The following is a 16,584-nucleotide window of genomic DNA, read 5'->3' as shown; positions in this document are numbered from 1 at the left end:
TGTGTATTCTCCTGACCAATGGTTTGTCTGTGTGTGTATTCTCCTGACCAATGGTTTGTCTGTGTGTGTATTCTCCTGACCAATGGTTTGTCTGTGTGTGTATTCTCCTGACCAATGGTTTGTCTGTGTGTGTATTCTCCTGACCAATGGTTTGTCTGTGTGTGTATTCTCCTGACCAATGGTTTGTCTGTGTGTGTATTCTCCTAACCAATGGTTTGTCTGTGTGTGTATTCTCCTGACCAATGGTTTGTCTGTGTGTGTATTCTCCTGACCAATGGTTTGTCTGTGTGTGTATTCTCCTGACCAATGGTTTGTCTGTGTGTGTATTCTCCTGACCAATGGTTTGTCTGTGTGTGTATTCTCCTGACCAATGGTTCGTCTGTGTGTGTATTCTCCTGACCAATGGTTTGTCTGTGTGTGTATTCTCCTGACCAATGGTTTGTCTGTGTGTGTGTATTCTCCTGACCAATGGTTTGTCTGTGTGTGTGTATTCTCCTGACCAATGGTTTGTCTGTGTGTGTGTATTCTCCTGACCAATGGTTTGTCTGTGTGTGTGTATTCTCCTGACCAATGGTTTGTCTGTGTGTGTGTATTCTCCTGACCAATGGTTTGTCTGTGTGTGTGTATTCTCCTGACCAATGGTTTGTCTGTGTGTGTATTCTCCTGACCAATGGTTTGTCTGTGTGTGTATTCTCCTGACCAATGGTTTGTCTGTGTGTGTATTCTCCTGACCAATGGTTCGTCTGTGTGTGTATTCTCCTGACCAATGGTTCGTCTGTGTGTGTATTCTCCTGACCAATGGTTCGTCTGTGTGTGTGTATTCTCCTGACCAATGGTTTGTCTGTGTGTGAATTCTCCTGACCAATGGTTTGTCTGTGTGTGTATTCTCCTGACCAATGGTTTGTCTGTGTGTGTATTCTCCTGACCAATGGTTTGTCTGTGTGTGTATTCTCCTGACCAATGGTTTGTCAGTGTGTGTATTCTCCTGACCAATGGTTTGACTGTGTGTGTATTCTCCTGACCAATGGTTTGTCTGTGTGTGTATTCTCCTGACCAATGGTTTGTCTGTGTGTGTATTCTCCTGACCAATGGTTTGTCTGTGTGTGTATTCTCCTGACCAATGGTTTGTCTGTGTGTGTATTCTCCTGACCAATGGTTTGTCTGTGTGTGTGTATTCTCCTGACCAATGGTTTGTCTGTGTGTGTGTATTCTCCTGACCAATGGTTTGTCTGTGTGTGTGTATTCTCCTGACCAATGGTTTGTCTGTGTGTGTGTATTCTCCTGACCAATGGTTTGTCTGTGTGTGTGTATTCTCCTGACCAATGGTTTGTCTGTGTGTGTGTATTCTCCTGACCAATGGTTTGACTGTGTGTGTATTCTCCTGACCAATGGTTTGTCTGTGTGTGTATTCTCCTGACCAATGGTTTGTCTGTGTGTGTATTCTCCTGACCAATGGTTTGTCTGTGTGTGTATTCTCCTGACCAATGGTTCGTCTGTGTGTGTATTCTTCTGACCAATGGTTTGTCTGTGTGTGTGTATTCTCCTGACCAATGGTTTGTCTGTGTGTGTATTCTCCTGACCAATGGTTTGTCTGTGTGTGTGTATTCTCCTGACCAATGGTTTGTCTGTGTGTGTATTCTCCTGACCAATGGTTTGTCTGTGTGTGTATTCAGAGGCAGTGAGCAACGGCCTTTCAATATAATCATAAATAACTACGTTAATGCGCGATAAAATAATTGTCGACGTTAATTAATAAATGCGTTAACGTGATAATGCGTTAACTTGCCCAGCCCTAATATATATATATATATATATATGTATATATATATATATATATATATATATATATATATATATATATATATATATATATATATATATATATAATTAGTATTTATAATTTTTATATCCTTATTTATGTATATTTATTTATTCTTACATTTATTTATTTATATGTATTTATTTTCTTATTTATTGATGTGTATTTATTTATTTCCACATTTATTTATGTATATTTATTTATTTATGCATTTATATGTATTTATTCCTATATTTATTTTCACATTTATTTATGTATATTTATGCATTTATGCATTTATGTATATGTATTTATTCCTACATTTATTTATTTCTACATTTCTTTGTCGGTATGCTAATGAGGGGCGTGTTTTACCTCAGACATCAACAGTCGAGCTCAGAGTGGCAGAGCTGAAGCTTTGAGGCCACAGCGACACCTTGAGGCGAGACCCAACCAACTGCTGAAATGCCTTCGCAAGACACACAGGGAATGACTTAGATATGATTTAAGTCATTTACTATCACTAACATTAAATCAAACAACAGGTGCTCATGTAAACACAGCAAATGAAACATTCATTCAGACGGATAAAACTTAGCCTACCTCCTGTCGAGACAGCTGCTTCCCTGAGGCGAATCTGTGAACCAAACATGAGCACTGACAGAAACAGCACTAATTACTCCCAATGATAATGTTTTACTGTACATCTATATTAATAACCACGAACCTTGTGTTTAAATCAAAGGCATTTATTGCTAAAATGTACTTGACAAACAAACAAAAACAAACATCATCATCATAATCAGTATAAGACAATGTGAAAATGAAATCCATGTCAAGTACCAGAGAACAAGTTCTTGAGGAAATATTCCCCAACATCTCGATCACTCTAGCACCAATAGCATATAAATATATCATCATAGAGCTTCTGCGCTCATGTCCATCAGATATGAGAGAGTTCATGCTGAAACATATTCTCATGAATCATTCTGATGCAAAAGGAGGATTCACACTCCTGTAAAAATAACATCGCACGGGTCCGAGTAAACAAAGACTGAATGATCTGGCCAATTATTCCTCTTGTGCAGGAACCATCATCTCATCTCCAACATGGAGACCAACGTGTGCTTGTCTTTTGGCGAGCGAAATGGCACTTGATCTGATAAAAGAGCACGGCGTACAGAGCATGAACGTGAGGAAAAACACTGTAGGAATCCGTCCAAAGAAAGAGCATCCAAGCCACGTGTGTGGATTAATCATCTTGTGCTTATGAAGAACGAGCATACATTGACTTCAACTCTGAATAATGCTGGGAAATTAAGGAATCGGTGTATGGCAAGCCATATCAACCTTTATCATTCCTGGGATATTCTTGATATCAACAGTTCAGTTTCACTGGTTACAGTGCAAATTCTTGATATCAACACTGATTTCTTACTAGTTAAAATTCCAATTTCAAATAGAAAAATAATTCTTACTAGTATAAAATCATAATTTTTAATATCAATAATTACGTGGTTACTAATGCAAATATATGGCAAGCCGTATTAACCTTTATTCATTCCCTTGATATTAATTATGGATATCAATAATTCAGTTTTCACCGGTTAAAATGCTAATTCTTGATATCAACAATGATTTCTTATGAGTTTAAATTCCAATTTCACATAGAAATACGATTCTTACTAGTAAAAAAAATCATAATTTTTAATATCAATAATTACGTGATTAGCCGTTTTGACCTTTATTCATTCCCGGGCTATGAATTATTGATATCATTGATTCAGTTTTCACTACTTAACATGTTAATTCCTGATATCAACGGTGCCGTCATCACTCGCAGAAATATAATAATAATAATAAATTAAATTATTCTTAAATAAAATTAAAATAAATTAAATAAATTCTTGATATCAGCAATTCAATTTTCACTGGTTAAAATGCTTATTTTTAGTTTCAGCATTAGTTTCAGTTTATTGGAGGATAACCCCTTGAGATGAAACATCTCGTTTTCGAGGGGGTCCTCAAACATTTTTGACATTGGTAATTAAATTTCAACTAGTAAAAACTATAATTCTTGATATCTATAATTGTTTTTCAACATGTTAAATTCGTTATTTCTGATATCTAAAGGGCTTTCTTACTAAAAATCACATTCGTGTTATCAGAAATTATCATTGTCACTAGTGACAACTGGATTATTAATGTAAAAAATTTACATTTTTACTAGTAATTCAATTGTTGATACCAAGAACAGACATTTGCACTAGTAACCATGTGATTATTGATGTAAAATATATATAATTTTTACTATAGTAAGAATTGTATTTCTGATATGTGAAATTGGAATTTCAACTAGTAATAAATTAATTATTGCTATCAACAATTGAATTTTAATGGCAGCCTATAATGAAATTTAACGTGAAAATACAATGACAGATATCAAGAATTATAGTTTTCTAGTCTTGATATCACAAATTCATTTCCTGGGAATGAATAAAAGTCAAAATGGCTTGCCATAATCCATGTGCTCATGACTCTTTTCACCTCTACATTCATTAATGTGTCCTTAAAACACCTTCAGGTGCTTTGCTTGTGCTTTTGTACTGTACTCTAGCGTTAACACAGGACTTAATTGTGTGTCGATAACCTATTGTATAAGAGCAAAATAAAATGCAATGGTGTCAGTCTGGTGCATGTGGACATAGACTATAACAACTAAAGTCAGCATGAAACAGCAGTTGTGCTGGTCTTTTCTTCTCTATTGTGCTGTATATCCGAGAAAATCGCTTCACAAACAGGAACAAATGTGGGCGGGGCTTGATTTTGTCTGTGGGGATTTGATTGGATGGTTGTGGTTTGCTATTGGCAGATCTCATGTTGAGTGACAGGTTGCTCCGCCCTCATCATCAGAGAAGAGATTAAGTTATTCTGATTCAAGATTATTAAAACAATCATGTCAATTCTGATTTCATGGTGACTTTATAAAAACGTTGCAGACCGAACATAAGGACGTCTCTGCTCTGATTTTACATGTAAGACACACACTAGAGGACCTCAGTTAGCGTGGACACATGTTTAAGATGACATAAATTAAGATTTTCTTTCCAAATAAGTGCAAACCTTGAGCTCAAACAGAAATCACGCGCTACCGATTGAAAGAAAACTGATTTGATTGCAAGAACTTGATTGCAATGTTGGTCGTCGTGTTATTGAGATAGTAATTGTAGTTTTTACTTATATTTTGAATAAATTTTTTATTACTATATTTTCAATTTGTGTTATAATTTTAGCTTAAGTTTTAGTAATTTAGTTTGTTGTCATTTTATATTTTTTTTTAAATGTGCCTATACAGTTTTTAGTAATGTTTTTATTTATTTAAGTTTTAGTTATTTTAGTTCACAAATTAAAACTAAATAAAATTAGAAATTGTGCTTTGGCAACTAGCTAAAATTATTTTATTCCAGTTAAAATTTAATTTATTGTTTCATTTTGTTTTGTTTTAATCTTATTTGATTATAGAATTTACATTTCCTGAAGAAAATGTGAGCGGTGCTTGCAGTGGCAAAACTCGGCATTCGGTTGTTAGGGTGTTTCTAGTTAGTTGCTAAGGTATTCTAGGTGATTGCTATGGAGTTGTTAGGTGGTTGATCGGGTGTTCTGGGTGGTTGCTTGGCGGTTGTTTAGGTTTGCTGGGTGTTTTGAATAGTTGCTATGGTGTTTTTGGTGGTTGCTAGGTTGTCCTGCGTGATTGTGGGTTTTGTTAGGTGGTTGCTAAGGTGTTCTGGGTGGTTGCTTGTGTATCCTGGGTGTTTGCTAGGGTGTTGCTAAGGTACTCTAAATGTGGTTGTAAGAGCGTTACTAGGCGGTTTCTAGGGTAATCTGGGTGGTTTCTAGACAGTTTCTAGGGTGTTCTGGGTGTTTGCTATTGTGTTGGCTGGCAGTTGCTAAGTTGTTGTTAGGGTGTTCTGGGTGGTTGCTAGAATGCGCTGGATGGTTGCTAGGTGGTTGCTAGAATGCTCTGGATGGTTGCTAGTCCGTTGTTATGCGGTTTATTTTACTTTATTTAAGCAACAAAAATGTGTTTTTATGGTTTAACTAAAATAACCCTGGTGGTCACTTTAGATAAAAGCATCTGCCAAATGCATGAATGTAGATCTAAAATACATTCCTGTAGCTCAAACACTGGAGCTTGAGCTCACAATCCCGAGGTCAGGGGTTCAGCTCCCAGGAAATACATTAAAGTCAATTGAAATGCAATGCAGTCACTTTGGATAAAAGCATTTGCCAAATTTAACATCCGCTGTCTAATGAACTGTGTACAGTTGTGGCCTGAAAATGATGTCTAGCAAAATTGACATCTTCACAATTATTCAGATATTAATAAAAAATGTGTTAAAGATTTTGGGCTCAACAGTTTAATGGACCCCAGAATATTGGCATGTTTCTCTGCGCTATTAAATTAAATCTTTTATAACGCAGTAAAACATGCCAATATTCTGGGGTCCATAAAACTTTTGTAAAAATTATCAAAAACGCTGGAGGTGGCTGGTAACTTTTTTAAAACACTGGCGGGGAAAGGGTTAAAAACAAATATCCCCTGATAAATATACCGTATTTAACTCGCATCATTCTATAACATGAAACATGAGGTCTCCACTGACTGAAGCTCTGTGCGTGTGTGTGTGTGTGTGTGTGTGTGTGTGTGTGTGTGTGTGTGTGTGTGTGTGTGTGTGTGTGTGTGTGTGTGTGTGTGTGTGTGTGCTTTTTTTAGTGAAATATGACACAAATGTGTATAATGACATGTGTATGACACAGGTATTACAGGAGAGGGTGAAATATGAGGACATTACCCATGTCCCCACTTTTCAAAAGGCTTATAAATCACACAGGAGGAGTTTTTTTGAGAAACTAAAAATGCAGAATGTTTCCTGTGATGGGTAGGTTTAGGGGCTGTGTGTGTGTGTGTGTGTGTGCGTCTGTTGGTAGGTTTAGGGGCAGTATAAGGGGATAAAAATACGGTTTGTACAGTATAAAAACCATTACGCCTATGGAATGTCCCCACATATAAAAACAAACAAACGTGTGTGTGTATGTGTCGGCTAAACGATGCTGGTTGGTGTTGTAATCTCTCCTGAGCGTCTATAAAAATAAAGATGTGGCGCTTCAACTAAACTCAACAGATCCATTAGTCTCCTCTAATGTAGAGCAGCGTCTGACGGAGATCTGTCTTCATTCAAACACCTGAAAGCCTCAAACAAACTCTACACGAGTACAGGAACACACATGCTTGAAATGTGTCAGCGATAATCTTTTCTTCTCTATCATGCCATATTTCTGAGAGAATCGATTTGCAAACAAGAACAAATGCGGGGCTTGATTTTGTCTGTGGGGAATTGATTGGATGGTTGAGGTTTGCTATTGGTGGATCTCATGTGAGTGACAGCTTGCTCCGCCCAAGTCATCAGAGAAGAGAGAGGGAGGGGAACTTTTCCTGATTTAAAGGTGCAGTGTGTAAATTCTAGCGACATCTAGCGGTGAGGTTGTGAATTGCAAACGCTCCCTTTCGAAAGCACATAGAGAAGCTACGGCGGCTGACACAGGACAAATATGTCGCCATCTGAGACAGCAGAGAGTGAAGCGCTCTGTAGAGAAGCTTGTCCCTTTAGGGCTACTGTAGAAACATGCAACGCAAAAGGGCTACTTTAATGTAAGGGGACCTGCACATTAAAGTCGCCATTTTGTAGATAGAAATGGCTCATTCTAAAGTAATAAAAACATAACGGCTCATTATGTAAGGTATTTATACACCACTGAAAACATAGGTATGTGTATTATATTTCAATTTTGTCAATAGATCCTCATAAATACTACACACTGCACCTTTAGGAGTACTAAAACAATAATGATGTGCACCAATGCAATATTCCATAAAAATAGTCTATTTTGATTTCTTAATTTTACTTTTTTTTTTTTTTAATACGACTGCAAACCTGTAACACGCTGGCCAAGCATGTTTGTGCACTCGTGTAAAGTCCGTTTCTGGCACATTGAGCACATGGTAGATCGACGGAAACAGTTCTTGAAACTCTGTGGAGCTCAACACCAGCAGACTCAAAGAGAGACGCTTCAGGCATCAAACACTCAGTAAACGAGAGACGGATCACGTCTGTAGAGACAGATGAGGCAGTAAAGCAGCACATGCACTTCCCATGATCCTCTGGGAAAATCAATAAAAAGAGTTTGTGCTTTCACAAAAATTTCACTGCAAACCAGATATCATTAAAAACCGTCCTGTGAGTGAATCTCAGCAAAACGGGGCCGGGTCATATTTCACTCCAAAAAATCAAACACACACACTCACTCACGCACTCACACACACGCACACACACATATATATACACACACACAGTGACAATTAAAAAGTTAGTTTAAAAAATAAAAAAATATTATATTTGTATTCATCAAGGACACAATAAATGAATCATGTGACATTAAAGACATTTATAATGTTACAAGATTATATTTCAAATAAATGCTGTTCTTTTGAACTTTCTATTAATCAAAGACTCATAAACAATTAAAATTTATCACGGTTTCCACAAAAATATCAAGCAGCACAACTGTTTTCAACATTGATAATAATAAGAACCACTAATAATAATTGAGCACCAATAATAATAATTATAGTATTTAAAAAAAATACTTTTGATCAGTAGTGTGTGTCTATATATATATATATATATATATATATATATATATATATATATATATATATATATATATATATATATATATATATATATATATATATACTGTATATGAAAAAACATTTAAATTATATTATTGAGACATTATTTGAACACTTAAACACACATTATTCTTGCGTTTATTTTAGTGTTGTCAAATTGATTAATCGAATCCAAAATAAAAGTTTGTTTACATAATATATGTGTGTGTAGTGTGTATAATTATTATGTGTATATATAAATACACAATTCGTCTATATATTTAAGAAATATTTGCATGTATATATATTTATCTTGTATATAAATCTTTTACATGTAAATATAACATTTACATGTACATATACATGTATGTCTGCGAATTTATATAAAAATAATAATTATATACAGTACACACATATACACATTATACATTAATATATTAATTGATTTGACAGCACCAGTTTATTTACAATTCTCAATCCTGTAATGCATGATTTTTCTGTTGAAAGAGCATAAAGGCACAAACATGCTTTATTAATATTTACCATTTAAATAACATAACATGAATTAATTTGCATTACAGTAATGAGAATCCCGTGGGATTCATTGCATTATGTAAAATAATAAAATGTTGATTTTGGAGTGAAATATTCCAGGTTTGCTGAGCTTCATCACTCATTACATTCATCTGACATCACATCCTCGTTGTGCCGTTATCATTCAGATATGCTGATTGAAGAAGAAAAGAAAAGTGATTTCATGTGAGGATGAAGTAGGAATCATCCACACACACACACACACACACACACACAAGAGGGCGCCGCAGACTCACACACTCCTCCAGATGAGCTTTTTCCAAACGGATCTGAGGACGATGGCAGTATAGATGCTCGTTTTGTGCGCGTCTTCATGACTGTGTGTCCAGTGCAGATTCTTCTGGACGTTATGACCGTACACTGCAAAAAATGCTTTTCTTACTTAGTATTTTTGTCTTGTTTCTAGTCCAAACATCTAAAAATTCTTAAAACAAGAAGTATTTACTAGACAAGCAAAAGTAATTGTCTTGTTTTGGGACAAAAGTTTTTGCTTAAAATAAGATAAATAATCTGCCAATGGGGTGAGAAAAATAATCTTAAAACAACATTATTTTACTTACCCCATTGGCAGATTATTTATCTTATTTTAAAGCAGCACTTGGTAACTTTTGCTCTCGGGGTCCCCCTACAGTTGGGAAAAAATAATGTCCTCAACTACTGTCGTAAGATCTGTCATCCTACAACAGCGGATGCCATCGCGCGTGCATTTGTTGACATGACAGCCCTGATAGCCCTGAACTAGTGATGCGCGGGTCGTCTCATAACCCGCGGACCCCGTATGTCTATTTAATGGTCGCGGGTGCGGGGCGGGCCAAATAACTTCATAAAAGGGGTCTGCGGGTTGTTGCAGCACTAACAGTTCCCCTGAACACTGCAGGAGGAGTTCACATGCAGGTGTTCTTCTGGCGGCGCGTGTGAAATGTCTTCATCAGGTACAGTCAGTGGCGTATGCTTCAGCAGGTCATATGTATATCATTTCATGGGTTTTATTTTTTTCAAACGCCAAATAATCACGATGCTCACGTTTACAAGCCAGCGTCATTATAGTAGTCTATTGGTTAGCGTTTTCCAGAATCTATATGATACTTCAGTTCAATGTTTGAGTGGTAGGTAATCACCGTAACAAGCAGGACAGCATCGGTCGGGCACGCCTCCTTCTGCTCACGCCGACGAGCAAACGCTGGTCACATGTTGATCCTCGTCCTGCCTTTAATCCCATCACTTTCTCGTTTCCTCTTATTGCTTTCCTCCAACAAAACCTTCTCTTTCTTATTTGTCTGTGCTGCTTCGGACATGACTATATTATCCGACAAACAAAGTTGGGCTCGCACGTCCGAATGTAAGGAAGTGTGTGTGTTGGTGGAAGTGACGTATATGCCGTAAAGCAGTCGAATTTTGTAGTTCTTTTTGTTCTCGGGTTACTACCCGAAACCCGAAGTTTAAAAGTACGATTATATACAGACCCCATCAGGCTATGGCAGACGTGTCATTCAACCTATTGTAAGTCGATGTATCATCACAAGAGTCTTGAAAATATATTATGAAGGTTAAAAAGTTAGCTAGTGCTGCTTTAAGCAAAAACTCTTAATTTAGAGTATTTTTGTCCCAAAACAAGGCAATATTTTGATTTGTCTAGTAAATGTTTCTTAATGTAAGAATTTTTAGATATTTAGACTAGAAACAAGACAAAAATACTAAGTAAGAAATTAATTTTTTGCAGTGTGAGATATTCCGGACGTCTCCGAGCGATCCCAAAAGTCCCGTCGTGGAATCAGAGCTTGTTTGGCTGGTGTTTGTCCTCTAGAAACTCTCCACGAAGCTGCCGGGGAAGAGGCCGGTGCGGCCGGTGCGCTGGAGAGTCCCTTTATACCAGCCGTCCTCACGCTTCTTGTGCACAAACACGATATCGCCCTCCTTCAGCTCGATCTCCGCTTCGCTCTGTGGCGGGTACGGGACGAGCACACGGTACCTGACGGGAAGAGAGAGGACACGCTTTATAATATTAATGACTGAAACCTGTTATGAGTTTGGGATGATCAGTGGTAGCCTGGATGCCGGCCGAATTTAGCCCCGCCCACAGCATTTGAGGTCTGGCAATTCGGTCTGGACCATAGACTGTACAAAAATATGGACGTAGTGTCCGTGACGTCACACATAGGATTCTGATGAGCTAGCCTGACCCACATCAAGATGTTTGGTCTGGAAACTCACCATTGACGGCTCAATCCGAGGGGCGGATAAACGGTTGTCTTTCAAACTCCCTCTGCACGCGATAGGATAGCGCTACACCAACCGGAGCAACGACGGTGAAGGGGAGCTCGCTGACTGATTAAACATTCGCCGTATCCGGTCAGCAAAACTCGAACACATCTTCCCTTCTTAAGAATGACTTCAGTGCCGTTCTTTGTTCTTTTCTCAGAGAAAAGCTTAACTCCAAGTCTTCCAGATCGCGGTCAAAGCTGATTTTAAAGGGATACTTCACCACTTTTTCATATTAAACTGTTATTCCCTTAACTAAAACGAGTTGATACACACCTCTCTCGTTTCAGTGCTTGATCTTAAAGGGTTAGTTCACCCAAAAATGAAATTTATTTCATTAATTACTCCCCCTCATGTCGTTGGACATGGCAGTTAAAAAAATACTGTAGACAAAATCTGCTGACATCGGGCCTCCACAACCTTGGTAGGCTATAGCTGTGTGAATTTAAAGTTTTATTGTTTCTATACATGTATCTTATTAATCTATATGCACAAAGACAATACGACCTTTTTGTCGCCATTTTGTTTTAATCCTTGATGAAGAGAGCAGAAGTTGCTGCATCCGCGAGGAGGAGAGTGATGCTCGCGTAAAGGATTGATTGATTGCTCACGGCACTGTGTAAAAAAAGAAATACTTCACTACCCAATTATTTCTTTATTTTCGTTTAAGCTTATTATCGTTAGGCTGTACAGAAAAGTCTGATTCACTGGTCAGTTACTTACAACAGTCTTTTTTCTTCTTTTTTCACAATAACATTTGAGTTCATGATTTTAACGTAGCCTAGTGTTTTTTATGGCAGAGTAAAGACTAACAGACTGTTGATTTGGTTCAGGTTTGAAATTCATTATCTTTTATTATAGGCTAGTAATGTTATGCAGTCTAATATCATGGAAGCCCCCCCATCTCTTCACCCACCCACCCCACTGTCCCGAATTTCAGCCAAAGTCATCTGGTCACCCTAATTGGCATTCAGCACATTCCCACTGACAAGACCTATAAAGGCACTAAACACATCGATACAAAGTGCATCTCACTACAGCGGCTGTACAATCATTTGATGAAGCAACGATAATAGTTTTTGTGCGCAAATAAATCAAATGAATGAATTTATCCGCCAAGTTATTGTCTTCCTTGTCGGTCTCGCTCCTCCTCTTCTGGTCATGAACGGCGGGTCTGCGTCATATTCTCACGCATGAATCAAGTTCACGTCAATAACTTGCCAGATAAAGTCGTTATTTAGATTTTTGTGCGCACAATAACTATTTTCATCGCATTGTAAAATGATTGTCCAGCCGCTGTAGTGAGATGGGCTTTGTGTCGATGTGTTTAGTGCCTTTATGGCTCTTGTGAGTGGGAATGTACTGAATGCCAATGGAGGCCTTTCTGAAGCCTTTCTCAGCTTTCAACAAAAATATCTTCATTTGTGTTCTGAAGATGAACGAAGGTCTTACGGGTGTCCAACGACATGAGGGCGATTAATTAATGAAATAATTTTTATTTTTGGGTGAACTAACCCTTTAATCTCTCTGACGCGCGGTGACGATCTGATAGCATTTAGCTTAGCCCACTGAGCTCAGTTCATTCACTATGGTACCAAACAGAGATCAAGTTAGAAGTGACCAAACACCTCCACGTTTTCCCTATTTAAATACAGTTACACCAATAGTTGAACGATCAAGTATGGTGACAAAATAAAACGTGGCGCTTTTCTAAGCGGATTAAAAAGGAGAACTATAATGTATGGCGGAATAGCACTTCTGAGAGTACTTCGGCTCGGCGCAGAAAAAATTTATTTCGGCTCCCATGTTAACTGGTTAGAGCTTGCATACTGCCTGTGTCACACATGCGGCTCACGCACGGAAAACGCGTACATGCTTCAAATAGAAGAGACGCCTATTTGTCACACAACACGCGAGCGTGTTGGAAGCGTTTCCAGGCAAAATATAATAGGAAAATATGTTTATATGCCATTTTGACACGAATACATATTAATAAATTACATTTTCATGTTTGAAAGTCTGTAGGTTAACATAAATGCAGATATAGGCCTAATTGTAATAATAAAAACAACATAATTATTGATTTTGAAATATTAAACCTTTCAATACAGAACGAAATATTCTGTAGCCTATTTTGCCGTCAATACCATAGATCTGTATGGTCAATAGGCTACTGCCGACATTGTCTTTGCTGTATCAATAGGCAATATATTTATATTTAACATGAAGTATAGGGCTTCCCTGTACATTAATAGCAGCAGCAGCGCCGCGTCAGACACGCTTCTGGTGTGTAAAGCAGAGAAAACGCCACGCAGCCGCCCCGCGACTGACACACAACAGAAACGGCACGCTTACGCCACGCTTGCAGTGTGTCTCCAGCCTAACGCGTTACTCTAATCGGACCACTTTTTTCCAGTAACGAGTAATCTCACGCGTTACTATTTCCAATCCAGTAATCAGATTAAAGTAATTTATCCAAGTTCCTGTGAGTTACTATTTTAGTAATTTTCCTTAGTAAAAAATAAAAAATATATATTTTCTGCTTTCTCCTTGCATCTCGGGGAGAATATTTTTTCAGGAAATATTTTTTTACTTTTAACTTAAATTGTTAATGTATCTGTAAAAAATGCACTTCCAATAAAGAGAGAGTTGGCAAAAACGGTTGTCATTTCTATGTTGAGGCGGCAGGGGTGTTGTCGGCAACTGCTGAATGGTAGCTAATAAAGTAACTTGTAATCTTAGTTACTTTAAAAAAAAAGTAATCTGTAAAGTAACTAAGTAACTTTTTAAAAGGAGTAATTAGTAATCAGATTACTTTTTCAAAGTAACTGTGGCAACAATTGGTAGGTCTGTCCAATCGAGGTCTTTCCTGGTTGGGTTGAAACACGCCCCGTAATCACAGCCCAATGGAGCATCAGACTCATATTCTGACTAGAGTTGAGTATGAACACGTCAGGCTAGGCCACACTCACCTCTCTCGGGATAATGGCTTGGGTTCGGGCCGGATGGCCAGCGGCGAGGATGAGCAGGCTTGTCGTGCTGGTGGAGACACGGAGAAGTTGAGATCCAGCGAGCCGGACTTCCTGTGCAAAGGCTCCATGCCCATGGCCCCGTGCATCTCACTCTCGACGGGGCAGGATCCGGCACGGCCGTGAGCTCCGACGGACCGTAACTCTGGGGCCATGGCACCCTGCACGGAGGACGAGGCTGAGGCGGGCTCGTGTGTGGGAGAGACGGACGGCGGCGAGCGGGACTTCTTTTTGGCTGCGGCTCCGGAGAGCAGCTTGAGGAGGCCGCTGCTCTTCTTCTCCTTCTGAGAGAGAACACAGAATGATTCTCTTGATCACAGTAAACGTCTTTATCAAACAAACACAATGATTTATTTCTCATCCACCCGCGACTGATTGGACTTTTATTTTTGTATTACATGGCCCGCCTGATCGGTCGATATATGCCTGAAACGCGTACACACACAAACACACACACACACGTGCACACATGCGCCCTTCAAATGTCAAGTCAAGAGAGAGAGAACAGCGCAGAACAAGAAAGGAATAATAATTCACTATTTGAGATTCACTGGGTGTTGGTAGCCCGTCTGGAAAACACACAGCACCCGGACGTTGGGCTTTGCGAGCCCAGCATATACATGTCTGAGTCCAGCGTGCTAAAGGCATGTTCTGTTAGACACGTACACATAATCAAAACGATCTATAGCAATGCAATACTATTACATATAAAAACACGTTTTACTCACATAAGTGTGTTGCACCATTCCTGTCAGATCTAATATAGAAGGCACAGCATTGTGTTTTGAGTCGGTGGGCGGGGCTACTGAATTACACATGCTTATTATTCTGTAGAGGCGTGTTTCGTCGCGCGATGACGTCAGGATGAAGCCCACGATCGTTTTCGGGACCTGGTGTCTATAAAAGCTTTCCTTTGACTAACAAGGTAGTTTTCAGCTCTGAAACCGACAGGATAATCTTATATTATCATGAACTTTTATATATCAGAAGCTCAAGGGAAAGTTGATTTCTCAATTCATCACCGCTTTAATGTATAACACGAAATATCATGGAACATGGCAAATGTTGGATGAATAAAGAGTGAAAAATGTAAGGGGGTCTGAATACTTTCCGTACCCACTGTATATATAACTAATAGTATCTCAGTGATGCTAAAATAACACTGGTTTACTGTTCAAATGAAAGCATGGAAGAAACGTGTGAAATACCTTTAAAAATAAAGTTTTAATAATTATCCATATGTATTTTCTTCATATACTGAGACCCAGACAAGTGTTCTTAATATACAACAAAATTACTCAAATTAAAAATGAATATTCTCTCTCTCTCTCTCTCTCTCTCTCTCTCTCTCTCTCTCTCTCTCTCTCTCTCTCTCTCTCTCTCTCGTATATATATATATATATATATATATATATATATAAAGTGAGACAACAATGCATTATTTAGCACTTTGTTAGCCAAAAAAACAAAACAAAACAAAACAAAACAGATTTTAAATTAGATTTTTAAAAGATTTTTATATATATACAGTCTTGTTCAAAATAATAGCAGTACAATGTGACTAACCAGAATAATCAAGGTTTTTAGTATATTTTTTATTGCTACGTGGCAAACAAGTTACCAGTAGGTTCAGTAGATTCTCAGAAAACAAATGAGACCCAGCATTCATGATATGCACGCTCTTAAGGCTGTGCAATTGGGCAATTAGTTGAATTAGTTGAAAGGGGTGTGTTCAAAAAAATAGCAGTGTGGCATTCAATCACTGAGGTCATCAATTTTGTGAAGAAACAGGTGTGAATCAGGTGGCCCCTATTTAAGGATGAAGCCAACACTTGTTGAACATGCATTTGAAAGCTGAGGAAAATGGGTCGTTCAAGACATTGTTCAGAAGAACAGCGTACTTTGATTAAAAAGTTGATTAGAAAGGGGAAAACCTATAAAGAGGTGCAAAAAATGATAGGCTGTTCAGCTAAAATGATCTCCAATGCCTTAAAATGGAGAGCAAAACCAGAGAGACGTGGAAGAAAACGGAAGACAACCATCAAAATGGATAGAAGAATAACCAGAATGGCAAAGGCTCAGCCAATGATCACCTCCAGGATGATCAAAGACAGTCTGGAGTTACCTGTAATTACTGTGACAGTTAGAAGACGTCTGTGTGAAGCTAATCTATT

At 38.1% G+C, this 16,584-nt stretch overlaps 1 protein-coding gene across 1 annotated transcript in view; it reads right to left on the bottom strand.

The window, feature by feature from the left end:
* Window positions 1–10,775: 10,775 nt before the first annotated feature.
* LOC137075753 (E3 ubiquitin-protein ligase SH3RF3-like) overlaps window positions 10,776–16,584 on the bottom strand; it is a 171,083-nt gene continuing 165,274 nt past the window's right edge. Inside the window, exons 9-10 of the mRNA XM_067444684.1 lie at window positions 14,354–14,694; window positions 10,776–11,091 (exon numbers count right to left, since the gene is read on the bottom strand). Coding sequence (XP_067300785.1) covers window positions 10,923–11,091; window positions 14,354–14,694 — 510 coding nt within the window. The 3' untranslated portion in view covers window positions 10,776–10,922. The remainder of the gene's footprint in view (window positions 11,092–14,353; window positions 14,695–16,584) is intronic.

The sequence above is a fragment of the Pseudorasbora parva genome, chromosome 5 (assembly GCF_024679245.1).
Source record: "Pseudorasbora parva isolate DD20220531a chromosome 5, ASM2467924v1, whole genome shotgun sequence".
Classification (NCBI taxonomy): Eukaryota; Metazoa; Chordata; class Actinopteri; order Cypriniformes; family Gobionidae; genus Pseudorasbora; species Pseudorasbora parva.
The sequence above is the reverse complement of the archived record's forward strand: the minus strand, read 5'-3'. Positions and strand labels throughout refer to the sequence as shown.